The following is a 27,767-nucleotide window of genomic DNA, read 5'->3' on the forward strand; positions in this document are numbered from 1 at the left end:
TAAAAACAAATCTGTGAAAATGGAATCCCCCAGTTTCCAACGACCACCTGGTTCAGGCTTAATCTGATTTGGGGCAGATGTAGCAGTTTTTGAAACGCCAGGCCTTTTGTTAGGGAAAGAAAGGATAGGCGGGGCAGGAAGCACCGGCCTCGTGGTGTTCCTCCGTCGCACAACCCAAGTCAAATAAACGTACTAAACGCCTCTTCCTCTCGGCTAAATCCACCAAAAGGCAAAGAACCACGTGGTTGTGCGGACAGAACACCCACAGCGCCTTTGCAGAGGTTCTGGTTGGCCCGCCCCGCAGAGGGCGCGCGGGACATTGCTAGCCGCCTCGCCCCCCCAGGCCCCGCCCCAGCCCCGCCCAGGCCCCCCCCAGGCCCCGCCCCAGCCAGGCTCCGCCTCAGGCCCCGCCCCAGCCAGGCCTCGCCCGCCACCGTCACGTGCTGTGGCGCGGAGTCCAGCCTGTTGCTGATGCTGCGCCTGGTATTCGTCATGGAGCTGGCGCCGCGGAGCTCTCCCGTCCCTCTGCTCCTGCTGCTTCTGGGCCTGAGCACGGGTAGGTTGGGGCAAAAGGTGCATCCGCAGCCGGTGCCTTCTTCTTTCTTCAGAGATGAAAGTCTGTTAGTGGGATTGTGCTTTTTAAAGCAAATCTCTTCCCGCGGTTTCTACCTTGCGTAACTATGTTGCTTTTGAACTTCACCCTTTTTTTTTTTTTTTTTAATTCACAGTGCTTTTTCTACCCTTTTCTGGCTCTGGGTCCTCTGGGGCTCCTTTCTTCCCTGCGCCTAGATAGTAGCAGTTGTGCAAAACATGTGATTTGGAGAAACTGCTGATCAATGAGGTTTCCACGATTTTAAAGGCACCTCCCTTTTCCTGCCGTGATTGGCTGCTAAATGGGATTATGAGGTTTTACTATTTTCTGCTGAAACATGCGGCCCGAACGACCCCGAGAAATCCTACCACGAATGGGACGTTTCACTGACGTTCGGCCTTTCTCCCTCTACTTGATCAGAACGGACAAAGTAACATCTCCCCTCACCGTGCTCCTTTTGGTAAAAACAAATTCGTGTTTAATAGGATGACTTGCAAATTGATTTTTAGTCTTGTCTTTGAGCAGAGTATCTCTTGGTCTGAATCGAGAACTGAGAATTCGAACTAGTCACAAACTTGCCTTGTGATCTTGGGCAAGTTGCTTAACAGTTCTCGTTTTCCCTTTTGTAAAGTGGGAATCATGTGGCCTTCCAGCTTGTGTCTGGGAAATGTTGTCAAATATGTTGACCCCCACATTTTAGCAGTGGTCACTGCCAGGGAAGGGAAGGGTGCCAGAAGTTAGGTCAAAAGGGACCCGAGCCTTATCTGTCATTTTCAAGGAGACTGTAATCTCGTGTTACTGGTAGGTAGAATCTTATAGCCACATCTGTAATATTCTAGCCGTTTATTTTGCTCCTGAAGCCACTTTCTGGTTTTCTTAACCCCTGTCCTTATCAGTTACACAACAGCATTATCTATCTCCTCGTCTACTCCCTTCTCTTTTGGAGATGAGTTTTTGTTCTTTTACTTGCCATAGGGGTTTGAAGGGCTTAAGAAAGGAAGAAGTAGAAGGCAGAAAACTCCAGTCACTAAGGATCACCCCTCTCATTACCTTTTAACATCCCCTTTTTTTACCCACAGAATGGTATTTCAGAAAAAGATACTGTAATTTGAAAGTTGTTACTTTAGCAGAGTTGACATAGAAAATGTATTTAACCTACCCTCTTCCAATACATAGTTTACAGATGCTAGAAAAGTTAACTAAGGAAAATTGGAGATGCAGGATTAAAAGATATACACACACGCACACACTCGACTTTTGATATATTTTTTGCCAATTGCCTTCCCCAAAAGTTATGCCAGTGTGCACTCTTGCCAGGAGTGCTGAGGGCCAGTCTCCTGTCTCCTGTGGACATTGAGCACCTGCCATCATTTTTTGCCTATCAAATAAGCAAAGCTTTTTAGTGGCCTCATTATTGCTTTAATTTTCATATTTTTGGATATTAGTGATGTTAACCATTCTTTCACAAATTTATGAGACATTTATATTTCTTTTTTCATAAATTATTTCCTCACAGACTTTACCCATTTAACTGTTAGGATCTTCCGTTTTTGAATTGATCTACATGATTAAGGAAAATTACCTTTTTTCATATTTGTTGCAGATCTTTGTTGTTTGCCTTTTAATTTTATTTTTGATGTACAGAAATTTTGTTGGACAGGAATGTAACAAGTTTCTGTCCTCAACTCTGTTGATATTTTTCTTATAGTCTCTGGTGTATGCTTACATCGTTTTCCTATCCAAAGGTCAGAAAAACATTCAATTGTATTTTCATATTTTTTTAATATTTAAAATTTAGATACTTGATTCACTTGGAATTTATTTTGGTTTATAGTGTTAAGAGAGGACTACATTTCTTTTTTTTTTTTTCTTTCAAAAAAGCTAGCACTTGGGGGCCGGCCCGGTAGCATAGTTCAGGGCCAGTCTTCCTCAGCGAAAAGAGGAGGATTGGTGGCAGATGTTAGCTCAGGGCTAATCTTCCTCAAAACAAAAAAAACTAGCAGTTGTTCCACAATAATATAGTGAATAATATTGGCCCCACAAATTTGTTATGCCTCTTTAATCATATAGTAAATGAGATATAAAAACCAGCATGTTGCATTTTGAGATTTTTCTTTTTTCCTTATCTCCACAATATATTAGAGTGAGTAAATTGCCTAAAAGATAAACCAAATCGTCTCTAGCCTAGCGTGGCCGTCTCTACTGTGCTTGGAATTTGCCTGGACATTAGACATTCTTCAGGAAAACCAAATCGCGCTTCTGTTTCAGGAGCTGTCATCAACTGGCCCACAGAGGAGGGCAAGGAAGTGTGGGATTATGTGACTGTCCGGAAGGATGCGCACATGTTCTGGTGGCTCTATTATGCTACCAGCCCCAGCAAGAACTTCTCAGAACTGCCCCTGGTCATGTGGCTTCAGGTAAAAGTGGCTTCGCTGCCTGGCCAGGGTGGGCCAGGTTTCCCCCACTTATCACTTTGCTTGCTCTTAAGGGCTCACAGCCCAGGGGTGAAGGCCTGAGCTGGTCCAGCAGTCAGCTGGGGATCGCCTAGGCTTGGGGGCTCCAGCATCCTTCCAAGACAGGCAAAGGCAATTGTAGAGCCAAGAAGGCCAAATCAGAAGGTGGGGGATCCTAGCCTTTTGCCAGGGTCTTTTATATTATATTGCCAGGCAGTGGCAGGAACCCTTCCTGGAAGCTCCTGAAGACATAAGCTGATAGGAAGTGTTCTGAAGGATTCCAGAGCAAAGTCCGTCCTCCTCCCCCCTTTCCCTCTGCTCCCAGTCCTTCCCTAGACCCTAACTTCTTGCCCCCAGAAAAGCTGACCTTTGAAAGGACTCAGCCTTTTGCATCTTAGTGTTAAATATTGGGCCCTATCCTTCTCCCTAAGTGTGTTGCATTTTAATTGACCTCTGATTGTAAGTCGGAAGGTGGGGAGCTGGTTGAAAGGTGTTTAGGGGCAGGCAGAGAATCTTTCCTTGCATTCCTAAAATATCTAGCCAGAGGTGGCCCACACCCTCCCCACCCTCCCTAGAGATCGGGAGGGGTTGAGGCACACAGTCTTGCTTCAGCCTTTGGAAAATGTAGGCGTGGCCCAGCTAGGGCTTCACGTTGCTCACTGGTAAATAGGGCATCCTGGTTCTCGCCTCCATGAGATGCAGATGTCACCTCCTCTGAAAATGTCGGCCTCTTCATAAGCAGCCTCCCAGGCCAGTCCATGCAGACTTTCTGGTGAGACAGAGCGAAGATGAGCAGTTTGCAGGGGGGACCTTTATCTCTCAGGATTATCAGTGTCTCCTTTGAAGGCTGGTGGTTAGGCTCAGCCTGAGGGTGCAGATATGAAAATACCTCAGGAGAGGAAGCCATATATGTAGGCCAGGGATCTTCTGTCCACCCCGGGTGGCTAGAGATGAAGATGCAGCATGGGTGTCAGGAGGGGCGAGCAGGGGACAAGCCCAGGTCTGCCAGACTGGAGACCTGACTTCTCCATGCCTTCCTGCCACGTAACAGCTATGGTAAGACACTTCCCTTTGGGCTTTGGTTTTCTAATCTGGGGAATTTTAGTGGTTTTCAAACTTTTTATTAATCAGCAGAACTTTTTCTACCCCCAAGTGAAAGCTTACTTTCAGAGCCAAAGCAGAAGAAAACAGAAGTGCTGAGGCTGGGATGGGGGCTGGGCGCCGATCCCCACCCAGTCAGCTCCACTTTGTCACATGCTGCCCCTTGGCACTTTCTGGGCTCTCTGGAACACAATTTGTAAACCACCGAATTTCAGAGGTTGCAAACCTTCCTTTTGGTTGACTGCAGAGTAGGGTTGTTTTTTTTAATTAGTTGCCAACATTTTAAAATCAAGACATTTTCTTCCTTTTTCCAAAAATCAGGAAATGTAGCCAGTTGGGACCTGAATTTACTGTCCCAAAGCTGGGTGGTGGTGGCTGCCTTTCAGACGGGGCCTGAGGAGGAGCTCCTTTGAGAAGGGGATCCCTCTGCCCACATGTGACTTCTCCGCTCCATCTGGTGCACTTTCTGGCCCCTGGAGGCCGTCTCATTTGTGTCTTTTGATTAGATTAACCCTACGCCACTGAGATGCTACTTGAAGGTTATCAGCTGGCTAACTAACCAGCCTACTCTTCATTTCCTCAGAGGCCCAAGGGAGAAGAAAAAAGCTTATGATTAAGGAAGAAATAATTTATCTAGATTAAAAGGAGATCTTTTAGGTAGCCTACTGAGGACGCGTACACTGACTGCTCTGGGCGGGTCTCTGAGAATCCAGGTCATGTCATCTGAGTGGAGTAGTAAGCTATGTTAGGTACACTTTCAAGTCGTGTAAGCGTTTCAGTTGGTCCGCTGACACATTTACCGTATTTCAGAGTCACTGGGTAGCCCGGGACTATGACAGCACCCCATCCCAAAGTTCTAGTCAAAAAAGCTTTTGTAGTGGGAAGTTCTCAAATAACAGAAGTCTCCTCCAGCCAGCTTCTCGTTGCCATTGTCGGGGACGAGGGGGGTCATTGATGCCACCACAGCTTATCAAAAGCAGGATGGGAAAATGGCATTTCTCCCACAAAGACCAAGCTCCCTAGGAGACCCAGCTTCCCTCCTTTCGCTTGGTCCTGTCCCATCCCACTAAGTCCACTAGGAAAAAGGGGCCCAGCTTCCATTCGAGGATGCACGCTTGCCCTTAATTTACTGCATAATGCATGATAAGCATTTTTCAGTGCTGCCACATAGTTTGTGATTCTAAATGGTGGTGTCACATTCCATCCTGTAAATGTGTCATGAGTTACTAACCTGTTCCCCGACTGGGGGTCGTTGGAGTTGCGTTTTAATATCACTGTGGTGAGCAGCGCCCTCTGGTTTGTGAGCTTTTTTACCACTGCATTAGGAAGTCTTAAGATCAGAGTGTGGACAATTAGAGGGATTTATAGCCTTCCACTTTTATAATAGTTAGCTTGGTGTAGGTTCAAAACATTAAATGGTTTCATAAAGTCTTTCCCTGGTAGGGTCCTCTCGTTACCCCTGAGCCCCGCCTCTGTGACATCTTTTGTCTTTTTTCTTTGGATTTCCCTGTACAGATTGCCCTGACTTCTGTTTGGCCTGAGCTGTTCCCTTTCATCTTTGCGTATCTCCATCTGCTATCCACTGTGCTCATGCACAGGGATGGAGCACCCTTTTATTTGAGGCCCCAGGCCTGTCCCCTCGCCTCAGCTGATCACGCTCTCCTCATAGCCTCCTCAGTTCAGCTGGCCGCTGAGATTTTGTCCAGCAAAGCACTGACCATCCTTTGCTCTGACCATCTCCTGAAGGGCCTCCTCCCCTCTCTCAGCTGTCAGAACCCATGGAACCTTTGCTTCTCACCGTCTGGGCCCCCCAGCCCTGATTTCTCTTCAGAATCCTACCTCGCCATTGGTCCTGGATGCCCGCAGTATTGAGTGCTCCCTGCTCTGGGGTGTCCGCATTTGCGACATTATATCCTGGGGATAGACTTGACCAAATTGCCCCTCAGCCTGGGTCCCTTGTCCATCCTCAGGGACACTGGTGGGATGGAGAGTCACAAGGCCCTGGGTCCAGTCCTGGCAGAGCCCCTAATTACCACATCCCCTCCCTGGGCCTTACTGCTTTGAAACGAGAGGAGTTGGACAAGATGTTCTAAGGTCAGTGAGCCCCATGGCATGCCAGAGTTCAAGCTCGGAGAATCAGAGGCTGGAAAGTTCCCTCTGGGGGGCGCTTAGCCCAGGTTAGTTCCTTTTAGAAAGATTTCAGCTATTACCGGGGTACTCACTGCAGACGCCCCTGGTTCGCTGGATCAGTTGTGTCTTTTGTGTGGGGTTGACCCAGCCATCGCTAAATCATAAATCATTTATAGTGGATGTGGTCATCGTCGTCATGACTCATGTTTGATTAATGTTTTCTCTGGGCTTATTTTTGTTTCTTTTCTGTTCCACAGGGTGGTCCAGGTGGTTCCAGCACTGGGTTTGGAAACTTTGAGGAAATTGGGCCCCTTGACGTTGATCTCAAACCACGAAGAACTTCCTGGGTACAGTGAGAATGGCCCCTAACTGAATTGCCCAGTGGCCTCTCTGAGGCTGAGCCCCAGCCGGCCCTGCCCCTTCGTGGGTGGGGTCACAAGTTTAGCAGCACCATCCTGCCACCCCTCTCCTCCTCCCTCTGTAGGCTGGGACTTTGGGCACCTGTCCACAGGCCTCCTTTCTAGCCAGCTTCTCCCTTTTCTCGGGACAGTTTATCCTGAGATAAATTGTCTTTCTTGTTTTCCCCTCCTCAGTGACCTTTCTCTCCACTGGCCTGCAGAAACCTTCTCTAGCAGACACCCTGGACCTTGTCATTTCCCACATACTGGCCATCTTTGCAGTCTGACTCCCACCCTCTGGCCACAACTTCCAGTCCTTTCCCCCCTCTCCTGTCTTGCTTCCTGACTTCATCAAGACTTCACACCCCTTGTCCTCTGCCCTTTGGCCGTCTCACTAGTCCCTCCCCTCATTCTTAGCTTCACTTCCTCCCTAACCCCTCTCTGATCACTCCCCACCCCACCTCCTGGCTCCCTTATCCTTCTCCCTTTACAGCCTTGCCATGCCAACCTTGGGTCAGTCCTGCTGTACATCTGCTTGGCCCCTGCCCCCAGGCCGCCAAACATTAGTGGGCAAAACACACTTCATTCCTTTGGCCACCCAGTCACACCTACCTAGCTATACTCACATCTACTCTTCTTTAAGACTCAGTGCAGGAGCCAGCCCCATGGCGTAATGGTTAAGTTTGGTGCACTCCACTTCGACAGGCTGGGTTCATGGGTTTGGATCCCGGGCAAAGACCTACACCATTTGTTGGCCATGCTGTGGTGGCAACCCACATATAAAGTGGAGGAAGATTGGCAACAGATGTTAGCTCAGGGCTAATCTTCCTCAGCAAAAAAAAAAAAAAAAGAAAGAAAGAAAGAAAGAAAAACCCAAACACTCAATGCAGATGACCTCTTCCTGAAGGTCCCATCAGTCCTTTGAGTCTCCCATCTGTCTCCACACTGGTCTTCCTTAAATACATTTTACTCTTACCTCAAGGTTTTTAGACATGCTGTTCCCTCAGCCTGGAACATTCCTGTACTCAACTCCAACTGAAATATCACTTGCATTTGCAGTAGCAGAGTGCCCCACTGGCTTGTCCCCAAGGCCCCCAGAACTAAGAGGGTAATATAACTCAGATAGAGAGCCTGAGTAGAAGTGAGGGGTCTGGGCCTCAGTCCTAATGCTGCCGTTATCTACCCAACTTTGTGACCTTGGACAAGTCCTGGGCCTTTTCTGGGTTTTAATTTCCTAATCAATGGAGGGCATGCCTGGACTGTGTCATCACTAAGGCTTCCAGATGTAATATTCTATGACTCTAAGCCTCTTCAGGAAAGGTATTAGAATAATTCTTTTTTTTAATTTGAGGAAGATTAGCCCTGAGCTAAGTGCTGCCAGTCTTCCTCTTTTTGCTGATGAAGACTGGCCCTGAGCTAACATCCATGCCCATCTTCCTCTACTTTATGTGTGGGACATGCCTACCACAGCATGGTGTGCCAAGCGGTGCTATGTCTGCACCCGGGATCCGAACTGGCAAACCCTGGGCCACCAAAGCGGAACGTGCGAACTTAGCCGCTGCGCCACTGGGCCAGCCCTTGGTATTAGAATAATTCTGTTCTCATAGTGTACAGGGAAGCCAGGCCTGGGTGGAAATTGGCTTAATCTTGAAGAAAACTGACGTGTGGTATTCAGCCCTGGGCTGTACTCTCACTGCTTCGAGCTGTTGCTCGGACTGAAGCTGCCAGGTCTGCCTGTGCTAACATATTGCTTCTAGGGCATTTGTACCCTGTGAAAAGTGACAGCTGAGATGCTTTGATCCCCACGTATATGTTAATCTTTCCTTCCTGTCTCTCCTTTCCTTTGTCTGTCTTTGCTGTAGTAGTCTATGTTCTTGTCCCTTATTTTTTTAAATCCCTTTTAGAAACAAGATCATAACCACACCAATGGCCTCATATTTGTGTTTTTTGTTGAGCTCATGTAAGATGATCAAAAGTTAATTGGTGGCTGGCTGGCTGATGGCAACATGGGATTTTCCTCTGTGGCGTGTAGCTCCAGTCGGCCAGTCTCCTGTTTGTGGATAACCCTGTGGGCACTGGGTTCAGTTATGTGAACAAGAGTGACGCATATGCCAAAGACCTTGCCACAGTGGCATCAGACATGATGGTTCTCCTGAAGACCTTCTTCAGTTGCCACAAAGAATTCCAGGTAAGCAAAGACTTAGGGACCGCTCAGCAAGGGCTGGGAGTCACAGCACGGCGACCATCAGAAGAAACTTACACTCCCCCAAGAGTTCGATGCTCAGCGGGTTCCAGAGAAAACCTTTTTGCACCCAAGATCAGGTTGTGGACTTTTGTTTCTATCATCTCTCAAGATAATTTTTAGCTTGAAAGAATGACCCTGGTGCCAGTATTCTAATCAGACATAATAATCAGATATGGGAAAAACCAACAAAAGTAGACTTGTTGTGTCTGGCCATTACATGCAATAGAAACTTGAAATTAATTCCTGTGAATTAAGAGACATTCAGGGTATTTAATTCTTTGTAAATTTCTTTCTTGCTAGACAGTTCCATTCTACATTTTCTCAGAGTCCTACGGAGGAAAAATGGCTGCTGGCATCAGTCTAGAACTTTATAAGGTAATGGGGATATGACTTTGTTGTTTTGGTTTCAGACAGAAACTGATTGTGTTACTTTTTATACTCACCTGATATTGAATATACTTTGAATAGGACCTTGTACATACAAAGTAAGAATCTGTAATAATAACCATGAAAAGTTTCAAAAAGAACAGTAAAGGATGCCTTACCAGATATTGCACAAGCTATAAACCTATAGGGAGTAAAACAACATGGTACTGGCCTAACAACAGACAAATAGGTTAAATGCAACAGGATAAAGAATATAGAAACAGATTTTATATATATATGTATATGTATCTGTATATGTTTATAGCATATACATATGTATCATATTTACATATGGTCATATATAAGTACTAAGAGGGCTGGGGCCGGCCCAGTGGCACAGCAGTTAAGTGCGCACATTCTGCTTCGGTGGCCCAGGGTTCGCTGGTTCGGATCCCAGCTGCAGACATGGCACTGCTCATCAAGCCATGCTGTGGTAGGTGTCCCACATATAAAGTAGAGGAAGATGGGCATGGATGTTAGCTCAGGGCCAGTCTTCCTCAGCAAAAAGAGGAGGATTGGCGGCAGATGTTAGCTCACGGCTAATCTTCCTCAAAAAAAAAAAAAGATTTAGTCTTTAACAAATGAAGCAGTATATGTGCATAACAGAAAATTAGAAAGTACAGCAAGCACATATTAAAAAATTAAAATTTCTCCTTCCCACCAGATAGAGATCACCACAGTTAACACCTTTGTGTATAGCCTTTAAATCTCTTTCTGCACTTTTGTAAAGAAATCGCTTTTTTAACCAATATGAGATCATATTTTACGTGATGTCTGCAGCCTGCTTGCTTCCATCGCTAGTCCCCACCTTCCCACTTCAGCAAACTTTTGTCTCAAATATTCAGGCTTCCTTAATAATCCCAACGTGTCCTTTATGGCCAGTTTGGCTAAGCCAATACTCAATCCAGATCCGTGAATTACATGTGGCTGTGATGTCCCTAAGGTCTGTTTTCATCTAGCACAGTCCCTTTTTTATGACCCTGATTTGGTAAAGAATCCAGACTCCTCGATTTACAGAATGTCCCATTTTCTGGATTTGTCTGGTAACATCTTCACGGTGTTAATTTAATTTAGTCCTCTCTTCACTGTTTCCTACAAAACTGGAAGTTATATCTAAAGGCCCGATTCATTCAAGGTAAAAGTTTTGGCTAGATTATATTACAATAGGTCAGTCAGGAAACTGGGGCCCAGAGGTCATCTCCAGCCCACGACCTGTTTTTTATGTTTTCAGGGGGTGGGGGTGGGGAGGATTAAAAGAAGGACATTTCATGACACGTGAAAATTATATGAAACTCAAATGTCAATGTCCACAAATGAAGTTTTACTAGAACTCTCATTTGTTCCTATGTTGCCCGTGGCTGCTTTAGCAACACAGTGGCAGAGTTGAGTAATTGCAGCATAGACTGTTTGGTCTACAAAGCCTAAAATATTTAACATCTGGCCCTTTAGAGGAAAAACTGCCAAGCTCTGATATTGGTGATGTTGTCCACTTCATTTTGCTTCAGATCAGAAGGCTCATGATGTCTCGATCTAGTCTGATCCCTTCATCACGTTCTTACACCCTGCCCAGGCCAGAAAGTTATCTGGGCAGTGTGATTTTCATACTATAGGGACATCCGCTTCATCCATCTTTCACCGAATGACTTTAACATCAATTTTTAGTTCTCACATAAATCAGTAACTTCATTACGAGTTTCAAAGTGATGGTTTCCTCCTCCTGTCATTTTGTTCACGTCTCTTAGCTCATATTCTTCTTAAAGTGGAACTTTCTCTCATCTGGGACTATTTAGGTAACTTGAAGTAAGTTCCTTCTGGAAAAGCCAGTTAAATGTGTAATTCTTTCTCTTTAATTACCAGTGTTCAGTCAGGATATTCATCGTTTTCTTATTTCAGCTCTCTGAATAGCTTGTGCATTCACCTAATTCAGAATTCAAGAAATGTAGAAGGTATACTGTAACAATCCTCCCTCTTGCCTCTGTCACCCTCCCCTAAGACACTCTGGTATTAGTTTCTTCTGGATCTTTCTAGAGGTATTTCATGCCTGTAAAAGCTAATTCATATATATTCTTTCTTCCCATTTTTATACAAATGATAATATACGCTACACTATATACATTGTACGATATATTCTACAATAAATATATATCTACATACAGTCATGCGCCACTCAATGACATTCCAGTCAATGACGGATCATATATACGATAGTGGTCCCATAAGTTTAGTACCATATAGCCTAGGAGTATAGCAGGCTATACCATCTAGGTTTGTGTAAGTGCCCTCTGTGATGTTCGCACAATGAGAAAATCACCTAACAACACATTTCTCAGAAGGTGTCTACGTCGTTAAAGACACATGATTATATATTCTATGTATCTCTTTTTTAATTTAACAAAAATAAATAGTATTTTATATAAATGATAGTGCACACTACACTATACTATACATACTACTACGTATATATTTTATATATCTCTTTTTTTTTCTTGGTGAGGAGGATTGGCCTTGAGCTAACATCTGTTGCCAATCTTCCTCTTTTTGCTTGAGGAAGATTGTCACTGAGCTAACATCCGGCGCCAATCTACCTCTATTTTATGTAGGATGTAGCCACAGCATGGCGTGACAAGTGGTACTAGGTCCGCACCTGGGAGCCAAACCTGGGAACCCCAGGCTGCCAAAGTGGAGCGTGTGAACTTAACCAGTACACCACCGGGCCAGCCCCCAATCTCTCTCTCTTGTTTAATTTAACAATGTACCTTGGAGATCTTTTCATATCAGTCCCTGAAGAGCCTTGTTAATCTTTTTTCAAGGTGCATCATAGACCATGGAAATAACCATAATTCGTTTAGCCCATCCTATTGATAAATATTTAGTCTGTTGCTAATTTTCTGCTTCTGGACAGATGTATTATTTTTAAACATATAAAGGAGCAGAGGGGCAGGAGCTCCTAGTCCTAAGGCATCAGCACACCCTCGAGGACCTCCTGAGGAGGCCTCCCAGCCCTTGAGTGACTGTCACTTGGACAGTGCTGATTGTACCCAAGGAGCCCCCTGAGCACCTTGTGAGAAATCACAGACCTCAGGGGTGGCTGGGTCCCTCCTAAGGAAGATAGAGCTGCACTAGACCCCACACACGTCCTGCCAACCCCCTTGTGAAACGGTAGGGAGAAACTCCAACACCTCCTACTCATTTTGCAAATGGCGGCAGGAGAGAGTTACTCTTGCTCTCTAGTGGGTATCTGAGGTCTTTGGATGCCCAGGGAATCTTGGAAAGGGTGGGCAGAAGTTTGCTGTGCTCGGGAAAGGCAGCGTGTAAAGGCTTGGCTCCCTCTGTCGAGGACGGGATGGAGGCCCCTGGGTGCCCATGCAAGGCTGTTTCTTGGCTTCTTGTCCTTCAGGCCATTCAACAAGGGACCATCCAGTGCAACTTTGCCGGGGTCGCTCTGGGTGACTCCTGGATCTCCCCTGTTGGTAAGTACAGCATTTTCAGGTGTTTCTTTACTTCCTTTCCCCATCCTTCCCTGTGACTTTGGGCTGTGTTGTCCAGATCACACAGAACAAGGCAGCAGAATTTTCTGGGTCTTCAGAGAAGTCAGCCCAGAAAACATTTGCCTCCGGAACATCCAAGAAATTTGGGGATGAGAACTCGTTTACAAAGCACCCACCATGGGCTGCTACAGGCTGAAGCAAGTTCTCTTATTTGATTGTCACAACGAAAGAATCCAATGTTACAATTGAAGACGTTCTAAAGACTCAGAGACATGACAAAATCTGCCCTCTGACACACAGAATGAGTGGCCTGGTCGGGATTCAAACCCAGGTCTGTTTGTCACCTTGTCCCTTCCACCACCCTGATGCTAGAATGAACATTTGGGGTGAGATTCCCATATGTTGATGGGAATCACCATTATGTTGATGGTGAATCAAGCTTACTCTCAGGTCCTGCAACGCAGAGGGTTGCAGTTTCATGACCTTAGCATCGTTGAGAGTGCAGAGGAAAGTTGTTTATGTGGCAGACATCCAGGGTGTGGCTTCAGACACCTGAAATAACCGCCTCGGTGGGGTTAAATCTAACACAAGATTTCTAAATCCTAGCACCATTGACATTTTCCTTCGCATACTTCCTTGTTGTAGAGGCTCTCCTGTGCGTTGTAGGGTGGTTACCAGCATTTCTACTCTCTAAATGTATTATCACCCCAGTGTGACAACCAAAAATGTCTCCAGACATTGCCAGATGTCCTCTTGGTCACAAAATCGCCCCCAGTTGATGACTACTGTTCTCACCTAAACAAAAGGTGACTTTTCCCAGGCAAAACCAAACTGTACAGTGAGAAATCAGAAGAGAAGTTACCCCAGAGAAGTGAGGGGAATAAGCCAGGAAGGGACCTGAGGGAACTTTCTAGGCCGTCTGTGCTCCCTATCTTGATTGGGGTGGTCATTACATGGGCATATGCATTTATCAAAACTCATCTAAATGTATTTATGACTTGTGAGGTATGATTGTGCCTCAGTTTTAAAAAAATAATTTATAAAAGATAATATTTCCCCCCTAAAAGAGAGTTGGCTCCTCACAGAGCCATGTCCCTGATGGATTCAGGCTATTCTGATGCTCCTCGGAGTGGTAATTTCTTGACCTCATTCTTGGCAGCTCCAGGGTAGGACTGACATAGCATAACTGAGAGCCGTGAGTCGGCACTGGAAGAAGGGTTGTTGGTTTGTCCTTCCTGGATGGACCGCTGAGGACATCAGGAAGCTGCAGAGCCTTGACCAGAGGCAGGAAGGTCCAGCCGGTTTCTTACCAGACGTCTCACTCAAAATGACAGCGCTGGCCCTTACACTTCCTTCTGGGGTCTCATCACAGTTTCCTAACACCCCTGAGCACTTTGCATGTGTTAACTTCATTTAGTGCTTACAACAACTCCATCAGATGGATGCTGTCCTTATCCCGATTTTTCAGATGAGGAAAGTGAGACTCAGAGGTTAAGCACTTTTTAGAGTCACACAGCTCAAGCCAGGATTCAAATCCAGCGTTCAAATCCAGGCAGCAGGCACTAGAATCCAGGCACCTGACCATTACACTACACTACCTCCACAAGACCAGCAAGTTTAGCTTCCAGGCTTTGCAAGGGCTAGTCATCCTGGCCAAAATCTATCTTTTCACTTTGCCATGACCCACCTCCCCTTATAAATCTTCCTGCCCAGCCCTTACTCCCTCCTTCCAGATCTACTTTAAGTAGCACCCCTCTCTCCCAGAAGTACTCCCTTTTTGAGGGAGAGATACTGTTAATTTTCATGAACAATTATTCATTGCTTGCTTGGTAATAGGTGTTGTGCTAGGTGCTACGAAAGATGCCCAGACACACTCCACGTCTTCAAGAAGCTCTGCCTGGTTCAGTGTGGTACCCAGAGCCACCTGCGACTGTTTACATTTAAATTAATTCAAGTACATAACATTTTCAATTTTTCAGTTGCACTATCCACATCGCAAGTGCCCAGTAGCTACACGTGGCTATTGGCTATCGTTTTGGACCACACAGATATAGAACATTTCTGTCATCACAGAAAGTTCTATTGGACATCTCAAATCTACATCAGAGGCCAGCAAACTATGGCCGACAAGTCAAATCGGTCCTGCCACCTGGTGACTAAGTTTTTTATTGGGACACAGTCACACCCATTCACTTACATATTATGTGGCTGCTTGGAGGCTGCAACAACAGAGTAGAGTAGTTGCAACAGAGACAGGCTGGCCTGCAGAGCCAAAATATTTACTATTTGTCCCTTTGCAGAAAGAGTTTGTCAATCCCTGGTGTAGATCAAGTAGGGGATGGAATCCATGGGAGAATAACAGATGATTCTATATTTGAAGAAAATAAGGCGCCAGCTTGAAGGTTAAGTGGAGCGGAGAATAGTACTAGGTCCCGGGAGACCCGGCATCCCTGCATTTCTCAGGGTGTACTCTGAAGAATACCAGGCCAATGAGGTGCTAGACAAAGGGCTCTGTGGTCAAATAAGTTTTGGAAGTGCTAAACAACTGCTCCATCTCCTCAAGGTTTCACAGGCACATTAAAGGCTCTGAGAAGTCCTGCAGTAAAGAAATGTGTTTTACTTTGTATAACCACAAAGACTTACCTGAAGAATCATTTTTTCTTCCTATCCCTAGATTAAAATCCTTCAGAACTGAGGTTATTTGAAAAATACTTTGAGATGCTTGACTTTAGGGAAGCATTGAAGGCTTTTAAGCAAAGAAGTGACATTCAAATGTGCTTTATAAATTGTGGTCTTTGATACTTTGTTGGCACTTCTCTTGATGGCACTAGCCTTACCTGGTGTCATGGTAATTGTGAACTTGTCTAAACCAAGCCCAACTATTCTCCTTGAGGGCAGGCATTGTCTTACTCATATTTATATCTTATAAAGCTCCATACAGGCCCTTAGTAAGTTCTCAAAATATCGGTGGAATAGAAATGAATTGATTGGCAGTATAGTAGCCACACACTCTTGAATTACAAAATCATTAGTCTTTCTTCTGTAATTAGCTCTTGGCAGAAGCTAATGTCCCCAAATTGGAGGAGTAGGCAGGATGCAGAGCAGAAATGCGGGGGCGGGGAAATATTTTAAGCTGGCAGAAAGTCTGGAAGTCTTCAGATAAGAGCATCCCCTGTACGTGCGTGGCCTGCCTGCCGTGTCATCACTGACTGTGACTCCCTTGCTGGGCAGTATCAAGCCAGGTTAGCGTGCCATTAGTCCTGAGTCAGTACAAGGGCCCCCACCCCCTCATCCCACCTCCCAGCCACCGAGACATCAGCCCTGCATGGGCACTGTGAGTTAAGGAGCCCTCAGACCCAGGGCTGTTGCCTTTCCGGCTTCTGTCTCTTTCTGCTTCGGGAAGGAGGTTAGTTAGGTTTTTCTTTGGGAGAACAGAACCACAAACTGACTTTGTACATCTGTGGTTTCTTTTAGACTCGGTGCTCTCCTGGGGACCTTACCTGTACAGCGTGGTAAGTAGATAAGTTCTTACTTCTGCACCCTCCGTGGTAAGTGGCCCAGCTGACCTCTTCTGGCTCTGTCCCCAGGAAGGACAAAGCTAGCTGGGTTTGCCTGTGTGGTTGACCCTACTCCCTAGGGACTGTTAGTCCATATCAAATTGGAGCCCCCAAGCAGCAGCTGGCCTCGAGGACAAATTTAAAGAAACATCAGCACAGTTATCCCATTTCTCCAGGTACAAGAAACACCATTTTTCAAATCCCTCCAACTTTTTATTATAGAAATTGTCAAATATGCAGAAAAGACGAAAGATCATGGTGAACAACCATATCCCCACCGTCTAGACTCAGTTAACACTTTGCTGTATTTCCTTCATAATAAATATGTGGCTTGTGACAGGATGCTTTCGTCTGTAAGCTCCCTTTTCTCCTTCCTCCTGCTCGTCCTATTACCCATCCCTAACTGAGCAATGCCAGATTTGTGTCTCTCAGCCAAGCGGGCCTTTTTGTTCTTGGTTTGCATTCCAGTCTCTTCTTGACGACCAGGGTCTGACAGAGGTGTCTCAGGTTGCAGAGCAAGTGCTGGATGCTGTAAATAAGGGACTCTACAAAGAGGCCACCGAGCTGTGGGGGAAAGCGGAAATGGTCATTGAACAGGTATCAGGACACGCACGGGGGCCAGCCCACTTGGCTTTTTCTCGTGAGTGAAGGGTTCCTGGTTGGTGGTGTCAGGTTTGGTGTCTATGCTGAGACTCCCCACAAGTCTGAAAATGATGGCATCCTAAACAATAAATCTGACGGGTCTGAGCAGTGACAGGGTTAGACAGCCACCCAGGCCTGCAAGACTTGTCCCTTGACTGAATGTTTGGATTCTAGAAGAAGGACTGTGTCTTGCAGAGGTGAATGTTTGGATCCTGGCCAAGCAGCCATCTGCCCAAAGTGAGCCAGAAGGGAAGAAGGCCCAGCTGAGGCCTCGAGTGTGTCAGACCCTCTGCAGCTCTGTTCTCCCTGTAAATTAACACATGGGCCTGTGGTTTTCTCCTGCAGCCTCTGAGCTCCACTCACATGAGCTGTTCACTACCCCTGGGAGACTGGGCTGGCACGGCTGGTCTCTGAGCCTCCAGAGCTGCATTTCTTTCTGGTCCAAGCAAATTTACAAAGTCAGAGCTATCCCCAGATAAGATGGAGAGCCGGGTTCTTTTCTGTTTTGCAACTTCGATAACAGATACATTAGGAAACAGCCAAAGGGGCCAGCCAGTGGCGGAGCGGTTAAGTTTGCACACTCTGCTTCGGCAACCCAGGGTTTGCAGGTTTGGATCCTGGGTGCGGACCTGCACACTGGTCATCAAGCCATGCTGTGGCGGCATCCCACATAGAAGAACTAGGACTTTACAATTAGGATATACAACTATGTACTGGGGCTTTGGGGAGGAAAAAAAGAGGAGGATTGGCAACAGATGTTAGCTCAGGGCCAATCTTCCTCACAAAAAACAAAACAAAACAAAAAAACAGCCAAATATACTTTTTTGTATTTCAGAACACAGATGGGGTGAACTTCTATAACATCTTAACTAAAAACACTCCCGTGTCTGCAATAGATTCAAGCCTAGAATTCACGCAGAGCCACCTAGGTGAGTGAACCTTAAAGTTGCTAGACTCCTGCCTTAGCCTCCAAGCAAGAGGCAACCAATTTTTTTTAAAAGCTTTGTTGACCCATAATATACATACCATAGGATTCACTCGTTTTAAGTGTATAATTCAGTGGTTTTCAGTACATTCACAGAGTTGTGCTGTCATCTCCACTGTCCCGTTCTAGAATGTTTCCATCACCCAAAAAGATCCCTTGTGTCAGTTTGCAGTTGATTCTCCTGCTCCCAGCCCTGGGCTAATCTGCTTTCTGTCTCTCTAGATTTGCCTTTTCAGACGTTTCATATAAATGGAACGTTGCAATAGGTCATCTTGCATCTGGCTTCTTTCGCTTAGAGAGTGTTTTTAAGTTTGGAAACCAACTTCTGCACGCTGAATCACAATGTCAGTCCTCCTAAAGGCTGGATGGAGTTGTCTTTCGGCTGACTCAGCCTCACTGCGGGTGCCGAATGCTTGGCATCTTCCCTCCGTAAGAGGCGCATAAAGGCTGCAAGAGTCCTGGATTCCTCTTCTCAGCTGATTTCCTTTGGCCATGCCAGATAATCTCAGTGGCCCCGAAGGACATAAAATGCAGCAATCGGAACTATTGAAGCATCTCCACTTTCAATGTGTTTCAGACTTTGTCCCTCCATCTGGGGTGAATCAAGGTGATGCTTTTCATTTTCCAGCTGAATGCCTCCCTCTTATGCACAGCATCTCCAGCAGTTGGAAAAGAGGTTCTCTTGGTCTTATTTCCAGTCCTTTGACTCACCATGTACCAATTTGTTTTAGTTCGTCTTTCCCAACGTCACGTGAGACACCTACAACCGGACACCTTAAGTCTACTCATGAATGGTCCCATCAGAAAGAAGCTCAAAATTATTCCTGAGGATTGCTCCTGGGGAGGTACTTATGTGACTTACTTAAGTGCAATTTGTAGGGTTGGGGGTGATAGATGTGCAAATTTAAAGGCCTTAAGTTGTAGAAAGTGTTTTGTTGGTGGTGATGGTATGTTGCAAATAGAACAGTATTATTATCCACGTTTTATAGATGAGCAAACATATACAGAGACAGTAAATGACATGCCAAAATTGGTTCAAAATGAGGGGTTCAGTGGCCAGCCTGGTGGTGTAGTGATTAAGTTTGTGCACTCCGCTTCAGTGACCTGGGGTTTGCAGGTTCAGATCCTGGGCGTGGACCTACACACTGCTCATCAAGCCATGCTGTGGAGGTGTCCCACATACAAAAATAGAAGAAGATTGGCACAGATGTTAGCTCAGCAACAATCTTCCTCAAGCAAAAAAGCGGAAGATTGGCCACAAGATGTTAGCTCAGGGCCGATCTTCCTCACCAAAAACAAAACAAAACAAAATAAGGGGTTCATAGGGAAGTGAGTAGGGAGAGAAATGAAATGATCAGTTATGAGACTGGTTATAAGTTGATAATTGTTGAAGCCAGGTGTGGGTACCTGGGGATCATCAGTCCTCTATTTACTTTTGTATCAGTTTGAAGTTTTCCATAATAAAAACTTTGAGATAAAAAAGCCATGCCCAAGGCTTGCAGGTGTGGATTCCAGACAAAGGTCCTTTTGGACAGGCTTTGACCAGCTCTCTGTGGCCGGCCTCCCCAGGCATCCTGATGCTGGATATGGTCCAGCGTCTACTGCTTTCTGGTCTGAAGGCCATAGTGAGGAAATATTGGGGTCCCCAGAGACCAAGGCCAGGTAGAAATCTTGGCTAAGTTCCTGCTCAGTCCTATAGGGAGGCATGATGAGCAAGTGGGACTCCCAGGCTCCTGGAGGGGAAACGCTGCAAGCTGAGGAGGGTTTCGTCTGTGTCTAAGGTGCCCCAAACATGTGGTCGGGAGGCCTTTCTCGGGCGGCCCTGTGACAGCTGCTGAGAGGCTAAGACGTGGCTCTGGCCCTGGCTTCCTTGTGGGACACGGGCCACCCTCCCAACCCGCAGTCAGCGGAGAGCTCATCCTAGACCCGTGTCTTCATTCCCCCTCACCCATTAGAGCTTTCTAGAAATGAAGAAAAAAGTTAGATCAAATAAAAAGAATTACGGTGTCAGAGCTGTAAGGGATGGGTACAACTGTGGGGAGCTGTCATGGCACTGAAAAAAAAGCTCATGGAACACATCTTGTCAGCTCAGTGCCCTCATTTTATCTTTATGATGGTGTTTCCAGCCCGAGCTTCTCTGCTTATAGGGGACCCCCCCACCCCATTCCTGCCCGGTGTGGCTGGACAGGCAGGGTGACTACATTTTGGCAGAAGATGACTGATACAGAAAACTCTCTTTGGCTCTAGATGTGTCTTTGTGTGGTCTGGAAAGGACAAACTGTCCTTGGCCAGTACTCATAATGTCTTGAGCTCCAGTTTGTGGTTAAGCCTATGCATACTGTAGAGTCAGCCAGGCCTGCATTCATATCCCAGCTTGCCACTGACCAGCTATTTCACTCTGGGCAATTTTCTTAGCTCTCTGAGCCTCATTTTCTTTAACCATTGCACAAGTTAAGATTCTTTACCTCCCAGGATAGTGATGAAGAAGAAATGGGCTGTTGCTTGTAAAGTGCTTCCTTATTAGCACAGTGACTGCCAAATAAAAATAAATGTGGTGGTTGTTCAGTATTAGGAGGGTGGTGGTGGTGGTAGGAATCCAGCAGGAATACCGTGCTGCCCGTCTCCTCTCTGGCCAGTCATCCACGTGGCTTTACTGAGGACCAGCTTGAATTGGTTTAGGTCTGATTTGGTTTATTACGAAGGTAGCCCCACTTGTTCAGAACTTAAAACTTGGCCCTGGTGTCATTCAGCAAAGGAGGAAAATGAACATTGGCCCAGAACCACGGTTTATGCCCTTAGAGGACCAGCCTAGAGGGTCTCCAGGTCTCGTTTCCTCACTAAAATGCATCCGATGTCATCACAAGCGCTTGAGTGAATAAAGCACATGTGCTGTTTGTGCTTCTCGTCCACCCACCTGCTCGGGGCACGGATTTCTGGGCGGTGGGTCCCAATTGGTGAAACAGCCCTGTCTGCAGTCTTTGTTAGATGCTGCACAGTGGTTGCATGTGGGTGCCAGAGCCCAGGATGCTCTTGGCTGAAAAGTGCCTCTTGTTCTGGCAGATTCCAAGCTGCTCCCTCTTTCTCCTCCCCCTGTGCAGGCCAGGCTACCGAGGTCTTCCTAAACATGGAGAAGGACTTCATGAAGCCAGTCATCAGCGTCGTGGAGGAGTTGCTGGAAGCCGGGGTCAACGTGACTGTGTATAACGGACAGCTTGATCTCATCGTGGACACCATGGGTAGGAACCCCCTCTGAGGGGCACATGGAGGCAATTTCATGGGTTGAGCTGGAAGGGGACTGGCCTTGGACACATCAGTCTTGGGGCTGGTGACACTGAAATGCCAGGAGGAAGCCATTTCCTGTTACATCCCTCCACCCCTGACCCTAACTCATCGAAGAGGGCAGAACTACCTGAGGCTGTGACCCCTCAGAGAAGCCTGGGCCCTTAGGTACGATTAAGGAAAAGAACAACACCTACCCCCATCACAAGAATAAAAAAGAAGACATTTTCTTGGCCATTGGACAAAGACACAATTTAATTGAGGGAAAACCTCATTTTTGTGCATTGTCACAGCAGATGGTAAGCACGGCAAGGTGAGTTAAGACTAAACCCTAACAGCTCTGTAAACCCAAGGACCGAGGGGAAGTGGTCTTGATGGAGTTCCTGTTGCCCTGGCTGCCACCACGTGCTCCCTTCCAGTGTCAGTAGGGCCAGGTAGAGGCTCAGAGGCGGGTTCCCAGAACCAGCAGGCAAATCTAGGCACGTGGTCTGGTGGGTGTGATATGCTTCTTGAAGTCAGCAGGACTGAATATTTTTGCAACTTGTGAGCCAAGGGCACCAAGGGCAATTTGAAAAGGCTCCGCGTTTCTTCCCTGGACTGCCCAGGTGATCTGTGTTACTGTCCCCTCACCCCTGAGACTTCTCAGTCCTCCTGACAGCCCTGTCGCCTCCAGAGCTCCCCAGGCTTCCTCCCTGCAGAGCCTATGGCAGTGGGAGACTCACAGAGTAGCCACACTTCACAGTTCTCGGGTTTGCCCCGTCATCCTGGGTATCACTGGGAGCTTGCTAGAAATGCAGAATCTTAGGCCCCACCCAGCCCTCCTGAATCACATTTTGCATTTTAGCAAGACCCCAGGATGAGTTTTGTGCACATTGTGGTTTGGGGAACACCAAGTTGTAGGACCTGAATTATTTTTTTCTACTCCACCAGCTGTTAATGCCAGGCCCTTCTTTGTCCCTGTCGCCAGGTCAGGAGTCCTGGCTGCGGAAGCTGAAGTGGACAGAACTGCCCAAATTCAGTCAGCTGAGGTGGAAGCCCCTGTACTGTGACCCCGAGTCTTCTGAAACGTCTGCTTTTGTCAAGTCCTACAAGAACCTGTCTTTCTACTGGATTCTCAGAGCCGGACACATGGTGAGAGAGTCAGCTTTTGTTCCAGACTAAATGCTTCCGAGAGGGAAGCCACGGGCAGTGGATTATGCGCGCAGGCACTGTCTGGACTGGTCTTACGGGTTCTTTGGGCTTGGGCGTGTTTCGAAGTCTCTACCGAAATTCTGCTATTAGCACTTGATTCCTTTGGGCCTAGAAGTTCTCCATTTAAAAAGCAAATCCTCCGAGAGAGTTAAGCCAGGCTCCCGGTCCTTTACTCTTTACCTTAAATGAATATAGTGCTACTTTCCTCTTAACAATTTGTCCTGAAGGAACAATTCGTGCTGCGGGAAAAAGGGAGAAATTGTCTTTCCTTGACATTTTCGGGGAGGGAGAACCAAGCTCTGGGTTCTGTAAAGCTGAGTCACAAGCGCTTGCTATAAGGTGGGGGCGTGTCGTCCAGCACCGGCGGCTCCAGAGTTTCAGTTTGGAAGAAGCTTTGGGTGCAGCGATGGGCAGTGAGACTGTGCCATTCCTGCGCCTGCGGAGCGAACTTACTGTTTTCCCTCAGGTCGTATGTTGACTGAGTGGCTATCCATGGGCTGAGGGAGATGATGGAGGGATGCATCCACTACACCCTCGCGTGTGCACACAGGTGCGCGCACACACTCACCTGCAAAAGTGTCAAAGTGGGGAGTGCCAGGAGGCAGGAGGGCCCAGATGCTTCCCTCATGGTGATGCCTTGATCTGGTCACTTAAAGTCAGAGTCTCTCTTCTCCCCTAGATTGCGGTTTCCCGGAGGAGATTAGTTGAGAGTGACGTTAAGGCTCCCTCCAGCCTGCCCTCCTCTCTTAGCTCCCTTGTGCCTCCGACAGAACCTCCACAGAGAAAGGGCTGAGGGCAGCAGTCTGGCTGGCAGGGGGGCCCAGGGAACTGGTCTTAAAGCTCTGTTGGCACAGCAGGCACATGGTGTGCTTAGTTGGATGGCTTAGGAGTTACTAAGAGAGATTTGGGGGGACCAAGGTGCTCTCTCCACAAGCCACTCCTTAGGGCCATTAGTGGTTCTCAGTTGGGGTCAGTTTTGCCCCTCAGGGGACTTTGGCAATGTCTGGAGACATTTTGGTTGTCACAGCTTGGGGGAGGGTGCTACTGATATCTAGTGGTTGAGGCCAGGGATCCTGGTAAACATCCTACTATGCACAGGACAGTCTCCCACAACAAAGAATTGTGCCACCCAAAATGTCAGTGGTGTCATGGTTGAGAAAGCCTGGTCGGGAGGGAAGGCAGAGCTGGGGTATTTGATAGACTTGGTCTCACAATATTTTTAGGTGTCTGACCGCAGACCACTTATTCTTAACCTCTCTGACCCTTAGTCTTCTCTTAAGAACTTCCCAGAAATGAAGATGCTGCAACCTTTAAGAGAAACCAGCATTTCTCTTTGGTTCCTTTATTTGATGAGCAAACCTTTGAGTGTCTCATGGCTGCTAGTCACAAAGATGGATGGTACCATCTCTGTCCTTAAGGAGCTCATGGGCCAGAGGGGCAGACAGGCAGAGGCTGTAATAACATGGGGCTAGAAGTGTTCAGATGGGCGTTGGCCGTGGGAAGATGGCCCAGCCCAGGCTTGAGGGTCTGGAAGACTGGGCCCTAAACGATGAGTAGGAGTTAGCTAAGTAAGGAGGAGGTGTGGGAGCAAGGACCATGGCTTGTGCAGGTCCAGGGGAGCCTTCAGACACCCGAGGCCTCGAGGGACCCTGGGAGAGAGAAGGCTGGGAAGGGAGACTGTACCACGTTAAGGAGGTCAGACCTACCCTGAAAGCAATGGGGTGCCGCTGAGGGGTTTTAAGCAAAGGAGTCAAATTACCAGATTTGTCTAAGAGATAGCGTTCTAGCAGCAGAGGGCATGGGACAAGACTGGAGCAGAGAGCCAATCTAAGAGGCTCTTATGGGGGCTGGCCCAGTGGTGTAGTGGTTAAGTTCACCTGTTCCGCTTTGGCGGCCCAGGGTTTACCAGTTCAGATCCTGGGTGCAGACCTATGCACCGCTTATGAAGCCATGCTCTGGTAGGCATCCCACATATAAAGTAGAGGAAGATGGACATGGATGTTAGCTTAGGGCCAGTCTTCCTCAGCAAAAAGGGGAAGATTGGTGGCACATGTTAGCTCAGGGCTAATCTTCCTGGAAAAAAAAAAGGAAGAGGCTCATATGGTAACCTAGAGGGAGGGAAGTAGAGGGATCTGATGAAGTGTTGGAGGGAGAATTGGCAGACTTGGTCCCTGCCTGCAGAACAGCCAGGTGGGATGTCCACAGGGCAGTCAAACGTGTAAAGTGTGTGTATATGGATCTGGAATCAAATGTTTGTCCTTGGAGATAGAGATTTAGGAGTCAAATATGGAAAAGCCTGGGGACACCAGTATTTAAGAAGCAGGAGGCAAAAGAAGGACCTGAGAATGAGACTTGAGAAAGGAGTGGCCAGAAAAGTGGGAGGGAGACCATGGACACATGGCATCCTCAAAGCAGAGAGAGAGCAGTCGCGCGAATGCTGCTGAGAACTCAGATGAAGCACTGAAATATGAGCAGTGCTTTGGTTACACTGATGTCTGTAGCGGTCCTGGCGAGCATTTTTAGTGGAATGGCAGGTGCAAAAGCCAGAATGGAAAGGCTGGAGCAAATGGATGAGCAGTGAGAGAGAGAAGACCACTTCCTCTAAGAAACCAGAAACGAGTAGCCCCACTCTTTTTTTTTTTTTAAAGATTGGCACTTGAGCTAACATCTGTTGCCAATCTTTTTTTCTTCTTCTTCTTCTCCCCAAGCCCCCCCAGTACATTATTCTAGTTGTAGGTCCTTCTGGTTGTGCTATGTGGGACGCCACCTCAGCATGACCTGATGAGCGGTGTGGTGAGTAGGTCTGAGTCCAGGATCCGAACTGGTGAACTCCTGGGCTGCCAAAGTGGAGTGCACGGACTTAACCACTCAGCCATGGGCTGGCCCCAAGCCTACCCTTTTAAGAAGTTTGGTCTGGAGAGAGAAAGAACAGGCAGCAGGACACAGGGTTATGAGGGCAATTTTTTTTAATGACCCTAAGTCTCTGAGTGCCTTCAATATTGACCGGGGAAAAGCTAGTAGGAAGTCTTGGAGCACACCACTATTACTAGAGAGGGGTCCCCGTGGAGGCAGGTAGGAGGGCAAGGGAAGAGCTGACCATGCACTTGCCCATTTTCTCTTGGTTTGTCACACATAGAACAAGAGGTCTGTTGGGGGCAGCCTTAAAATAGCTCTTGGAGACTATTATTAAATCATCTGCCAACCACTTCCCCTTTGGTTGAGTAAATGTCACTTTCGTATTCCCCACTGTGCCTGTGCCTCCTGGGGACCTTGCTTGGCAGGAGAGTCAAGGACAGGAGTGGGCTGTAGAAGATCGTGGAATTTCAGAACTTGGAGCCATCTATTATTCTACTCCCGTCTTTGTGGAGGAGAAACTGAGGGCTCTGCCCCTCCCCCTTTTAATGCTGGGTGGGAAGGAGGTTTTTTTGTTTTTGGGGGGTTTTTTTGGCGAGGAAGATGGCCCTGAGCTGGCATCTGTGCCAATCATCCTCTACTTTGTATATGGGACACCTCCACAACGTGGCTTGGTGAGCAGTGTGTAGCTCCACGCCTGGGATCAGAACCTGCGAACCCCAGACTGCCAGTGTGAAGCGTGCAGACTTAACCACTACGCCACCAGGCTGGCCCCAGGAAGGAGAGTTTTTAAAGGAATTATTCAAAAAATCTAAGGGAACAACAGAACAAAGTTGAATAATAATACAAAAATGGGGTGCCGCTCAAAGTATCCTGTTTGTTTGTTTGTTTGTGTTTGTTGACACTTTTGCTGTTCGCTCCCCTCTCGGCCTGTTTTCTACTTCATTCCCAGTCTGGGATCCCTCCTTTGCAGAGAATCCTTGAAAATGGTTAGAATCTTCCCTCTTCCTTGACCAGGCTGGGTCCGAGAACCATCAGCACAGCCCTTATAAAGAAATCAACAGACCAGCCCCAAATGGAGTAGAAGATTCTTTCCTAAACACCACCTTCTCCAGAGCCACACCACCCAACACACCTGGGGCCCAGGAGAGCTTTTGTCTGGTGCAGGGGTCACGTCACAGAAGGGACCCCTCTGTAAGGGGTGCACCCAGGTGTAGCTGTCCTCCCAGTTTGCTATCAGAATGCTGGCACTCTTCCAGGGAGCAGGGTCTCAGGACGTTACCCCTAAACTCAGCCCCAGGAACAGAACCAGGGGTGCTAACTCCGATACTGCTTGGTTCTAGGTTCCGTCTGACCAAGGGGACATGGCTCTGAAGATGATGAGGCTGGTGACTCAGCAAGAATAGGACAGAGTGGGCTGGAGGTGAGCTGGCTCGGCCTTGGCACGGGAGCGGAAGCGAGCACCCTGAAGCTGTAGGAAGCACCGACCTCCCCTGGAATCCGCCCTGGACCGTGACTGTGAAGGTTCCGGTCAGCTCCACGCAGAACAAAATCATTGCCTCTGTGGCAGCTTGGAAATCTAGGGGTTTTTTTTAATGGATTTGTTTTCATCAAAATGAAGGATTGAAATAGATTAACATTTTCTTATTACAAAAGCAAATTATGAGGCCGGCCCTGTGGCCGAGTAGTTAAGTTCGCGTGCTCCACTTCAGCGGCCCAGGGTTTCACCGGTTCCGATCCTGGGCAAGGACATGGCACCGCTCGCTCATCAGGCCATGCTGAGGCAGCATCCCACATGCCACAACTAGAAGGACCCACAACTAAAAATACACAACTATGTACCAGGGGGCTTTGGGGAGAAAAAGGAAAAATAAAATCTTTTAAAAAAGCAAATTATGTGATTTATAGAAAAAAAGGGAAATACAGATAAACAAAGTCCAGGCTAAATATCCATGTACTCCTTTCTCAGGGATAAGCACTGATATCCTTGCAAATCTTTTTTTGCCATAAATACATATATATTTTTTACAAAAATGGAATCCTTACTGTGTCTTATTTCACTGTCTACTTTGTTCACATATCTGTATGGCCTAAACACCTTTTCATGCCAATAAATGTTCTTCTGTAACATTTTTAATGGCTGCTGAGCATTCCATTTTATGGATGTGCCATAATTTATGTACCAAATGCCCAATTGTTTCCCATAAGCAGTTTCTAGTTTATCACTATTATAAACAGTGCTTGGTGAGTCATCCTGATAGTTATATTTTTATGCACATCCTTATTATTTTTTTACAATGAATGCCTAAAAGCATGATCTTTTAGTCAAAGGATTGTAACGTTTCTTTAAAATTAAAATGATGGAGCCAGCGCTGATGGGCTAGTGGTTAAAATTTGGTGCACTCTGCTTTGGTGGCCTGGGTTCAG

The 27,767-nt window shown here is 47.0% G+C and overlaps 1 protein-coding gene across 1 annotated transcript; it reads left to right on the forward strand.

Moving 5' to 3' along the window:
• The first annotated feature begins 380 nt into the window (after nt 1-380).
• SCPEP1 (serine carboxypeptidase 1) lies at nt 381-27,472 on the forward strand. The gene is made up of 13 exons (XM_070560789.1): nt 381-556; nt 2,861-3,009; nt 6,534-6,623; nt 8,707-8,862; nt 9,220-9,294; nt 12,743-12,815; nt 16,308-16,345; nt 16,859-16,987; nt 17,868-17,961; nt 18,749-18,862; nt 21,116-21,253; nt 22,264-22,427; nt 26,684-27,472. Exons 1-13 carry the CDS (start codon nt 472-474, stop codon nt 26,744-26,746), a joined length of 1,368 nt encoding a protein of 455 aa, XP_070416890.1. The 5' UTR covers nt 381-471; the 3' UTR covers nt 26,747-27,472.
• Nucleotides 27,473-27,767: the final 295 nt, after the last annotated feature.

Source organism: Equus przewalskii, chromosome 10 (genome assembly GCF_037783145.1).
Source record: "Equus przewalskii isolate Varuska chromosome 10, EquPr2, whole genome shotgun sequence".
NCBI lineage: Eukaryota > Metazoa > Chordata > Mammalia > Perissodactyla > Equidae > Equus > Equus przewalskii.

Coding starts and splice junctions, on each gene's coding strand:
- SCPEP1 (XM_070560789.1), top strand. CDS start 472: ATGCTGCGCCTGGTATTCGTCATGGAGCTGGCGCCGCGGAGCTCTCCC. Junction 18,863..21,115: donor TGAGGATTGCTCCTGGGGAG/GTACTTATGTGA, acceptor CCCCCTGTGCAG/GCCAGGCTACCGAGGTCTTC. Junction 22,428..26,683: donor TTCTCAGAGCCGGACACATG/GTGAGAGAGTCA, acceptor GCTTGGTTCTAG/GTTCCGTCTGACCAAGGGGA.